We start from the raw sequence: 4,179 nt of genomic DNA on the forward strand, positions 1-4,179 counted from the left end.
GATTGCCACACATCAGAAGTATCCATTGCACTAACTTCACTCTGATCTCAAATAGTTTCACAAGAAGTTCCAACAATAGAATTTTTGTAATGATTATATAAGCTAGTTAAAGTATATGTCGCTTTGATAGATTTACTACATCCTTCCACAAAATTATAATAATTCTTAAAAATAAACTTCACATACTTAATTGAAACGAGGATCCAACACAACGGCAACGAACAACAACATATTCATATCATCAAAATCACCTCAATATTTATCAAACTTACCTTTCATCTTCTTAGCCATACGAGTCAAAAGAGAATCATCACACTTTGAATAATTGACAATTATGTTTTGAAAATTAAAAAGCTCATGAAAGAAAGTATTTGAAGTAACATGTAACGTACTCGAAAATTTCAAATTGGTTTGATAGAAAATCTCCAGAAACTTGAGAAATACATTCACAGCTCTCCAGTCTTCTGAAGATGGATGCTCTATCTTTCCACCTGAGTCAAGACAATATTTAAAGTAATCATCAATATACATTGAAAATGCCTTTTCAAATTTGACAGCAGTATTTAACATCAAATATTTAGAGTTTCACCTCGTCTCAACATCCAAACTCAAAAGTCCACGAGTATATAGTTTAACCTTTTCAACATATGACTTGTAAGAAGTAGTTCTTGCACAAGAAGACTTAACATATTTCACAACATTTCTTACCCGAGAAATAGACTTATTCTGTTCACTCAATCCTAATTTCACAATCAAATTTAGAATATGGGCATTGCACCTAACATGTAAAAAATTATTTTCCATGATAACACCTTTTCAATCACTAATTCTCCCTTTTAAGTGTGTGATTGTTGCATCATTAGTTGTTGCATTATCAAGTGTTATTGTTCCCCAATCTAACAAACAGGATTCAATAGCTTTTGCAATAGTCTCACCTTTGTGATCTAGAGTTCGAAAAAAATTCAAAATCTTTTTTTGCAACTTCCACTCATCATCAATCCAATGGACAGTAATGACCACATACGTAAAATTTTGGAGTGAAGTCCATGTGTCACTAGTAATACAAACACGCTGACCTTTAACAAGTCTTTTAAGCTTTTGTTTTTCTTCTTGATAAATTTTTAAGCATTGTCTAGCAACAGTAATACGAGACGGCAACTCATAATTTGGCAAAATAAGCGATATTAGTCTCTTAAAGCCTTCACCCTCAACGACTCTAAATGGTTGTTCATCGATTATAACAAACTCGGCAATGTCCCTCCTAACTTCGGTGACATTATAAACAACCTTCTCCAAATCTATTGCTTCTCCTCTTTTAATAGGTTTAAGAGTTCTTTGCTTTTTATCAAAAGACTTGAAAGGGTATTTTGTACACTTAGTAAGTAAATGTCCCCAAAGATTAGAAGTCCCATTCTTACTAGTCCATTTAAAGTCTTTGAAACGGTACTTACATTTTGCCTTCACTTCACCCACTTTACTAGTAATCTCTGAAAAATGATCCCAAACTTCAGAGGTTTTTCTACCACTTCCCCCATTGTCCAGAGTTATTCTTTTCTGTTTCTTCGGAGGATTTAGAGGATTGTTCAAAGAAGAAGTTTTTGAAAACTTACCTTTTTCTTGAGTTTTATCCGCTGTAGAATTTTCTACTTGAGGTTGAACTTCCAAATCTTCAACCTCTACTGGTTGTTTCATCTGAAATTCATATAGAAAAAAGAAATATGAAAAAATCTCAATTTTGAAGTCATGCTCTCTAGATTAAAATTAGCTAAAATAAAAATATATATAATATAAAAAATTACCTTCAATCTTCACTTTTCCTTATATTTGAAGTTGGAGAAGAAAAGACCAATAGGACTGAAGAAGATGAAGAGAAAGAGCAGAAGACTGCTGTGAAATTTTTTTAAAAAGAAAAAAAAAAAAACTGCGCTGCAAATTTTTCAATAAGAGAAGAAAGCTGCGTATACTTTTTTTCAAAAAATTGCACTGTGAATTTGTTAGGTAGGGTAGATAAAAATCACTTAAATAATAAATTTTGGTGGAGTTAGAATTAGGGTTTTAATAGTTGGGCTGAAATTTAAGTGTTGGGCTTGAGAAAATGATAAAGTTAAAGACTTAAGTTAATTAAAATTTAATAAAATATTATTTATGAATGATATATAAATAATAATAAAATGTATATATATAATTTATCGGTTCGGTTTGGTTATTTTTGCGGATATTTTTTAGTAAAACCAAAACCAAACCAAATAGTAACGATTTTTAAAAATGTAAAATCAAACTTAACCAAATCCAACCAAATATCAGTTTAATTCGAATTGCGGTTCAATTTAATTTTTTAACCATAACCATAAACAACCCTACGTGTAGACAATTAGTATCAAAAAGATATTTGTCAGGTTGGGTGATAAGAAGAATTGCACATAATGTTAAACATCAAATTATACAAGTTAATTAAAACACTATCACAAACTCATTCCTTTCAAACTTAAAAGACTCCTTTACCTAAAAAAATTATAAAAGTTAATATTTTGGTCTAATATAAAAGATAAGTACATAATTAGATAAGATTAACTGCAAATCCTTATATTTATTCGTAATCCCATTGTATTTACATTCAGAATCCTCCTTAAAAAAAACAATCGCAATGGCAGAGGAGAAGCAAACTCCAGTTTCCACCATGGCTGAAAACTCCGAAGAAATCCCCATAACCACCGCAAAAACTGTCAAAAAGAGTAAAAAACTTAGCCTAATCCCTCTCATCTTCCTCATCTACTTTGAAGTTGCTGGCGGCCCTTATGGTGAAGAACCAGCCGTTCAATCTGCTGGCCCTCTTTTTGCAATTCTTGGTTTTCTCATTTTCCCTTTTATTTGGAGTGTACCTGAAGCTTTAATTACTGCTGAATTATCAACTACTTTCCCTGGTAATGGCGGTTTTGTTACATGGGCCTACACAGCTTTTGGCCCCTTTTGGGGTTCACTTATGGGTACATGGAAATTTCTGAGCGGTGTTATCAACATTGCATCTTTTCCCGTTTTGTGTATTAGTTATATGGAGAACCTTTTCCCAATTTTCAGTTCTGGGGTTCCGAGATATATGGCTATTTTGGTATCTACATTGTTGTTATCGTTTTTGAATTATACTGGATTAGCTATTGTGGGTTATGTTGCTGTTGTTCTTGGGATTGTATCACTTGCACCTTTCATTATAATGTCGTTGATTGCGTTTCCGACGATTCAGCCTCATAGATGGATTAGTTTAGGGCAAAAAGGGGTGAAGAAGGATTGGAATATGTTCTTCAATTCATTGTTTTGGAATTTGAATTTTTGGGATAATGTGAGTACTTTGGTTGGTGAAGTTGAAAACCCGAAAAAAACTTTTCCTAAAGCACTTTTTTCATCAGTAATCTTAACTTGTTTTGGCTATTTAATCCCACTCATGGCTGTTACTGGAGCAGTATCAGTTGATCAAAGGGAATGGGAAACAGGGTTTATGGCGAACGCGGCAGAGATGATTTCTGGTAAATGGTTGAAATTTTGGATTGAAATTGGAGCTATACTATCATCAATTGGATTATTTGAAGCTCAGTTAAGTACTTGTTCTTTTCAGCTTTTGGGTATGGCTGAATTAGCATTTTTGCCTAAATTCTTTGCATTAAGGTCAAAATGGTTTAACACACCATGGGTTGGGATATTATTATCAACAGCAATTTCATTAAGTATGTCTTATATGAACTTTACTGATATAATATCTTCAGCTAATTTCTTGTATAGTTTAGGTATGTTTTTGGAATTAGCATCTTTTCTTTGGTTGAGAAGGAAGTATCCATTGGTCAATAGACCATATAAAGTACCAATGAAGATGCCAGGATTGGTTGTTATGTGCTTGATTCCTAGTGTATTTTTGGTGTTTATAATGGCTATTGCAACTAAGATTGTGTTTCTTATAAGTGGATTGATGACTGTTGGAGGAATTGGATGGTACTTTTTTATGAAGTTGTGTAAAACCAAGAAGTGGCTCAAGTTCTATCATGATGTGGAAGAGCCAATGGTGGGATGACTATAGCTCAGAGGCTGATTCAGAATTTATTATTTTCATTTATATATAAACATAGAAGTAATTAGATCCTTATTGCAAGGAAGTTTTCTTGAAAGAGCTTTCTTATGGTTGTATATATATAT

At 32.5% G+C, this 4,179-nt stretch overlaps 1 protein-coding gene across 1 annotated transcript; it reads left to right on the plus strand.

Annotated features, from left to right (window-relative positions):
* Positions 1-2,621: 2,621 nt before the first annotated feature.
* On the plus strand, positions 2,622-4,179 carry LOC125869023 (probable polyamine transporter At3g13620). The gene has a single exon (XM_049549582.1). The coding sequence runs from the start codon at positions 2,645-2,647 to the stop codon at positions 4,055-4,057; it is 1,413 nt and encodes a 470-aa protein (XP_049405539.1). The 5' UTR covers positions 2,622-2,644; the 3' UTR covers positions 4,058-4,179.

This window comes from Solanum stenotomum, chromosome 1 (genome assembly GCF_019186545.1).
Source record: "Solanum stenotomum isolate F172 chromosome 1, ASM1918654v1, whole genome shotgun sequence".
Taxonomy (NCBI): Eukaryota; Viridiplantae; Streptophyta; class Magnoliopsida; order Solanales; family Solanaceae; genus Solanum; species Solanum stenotomum.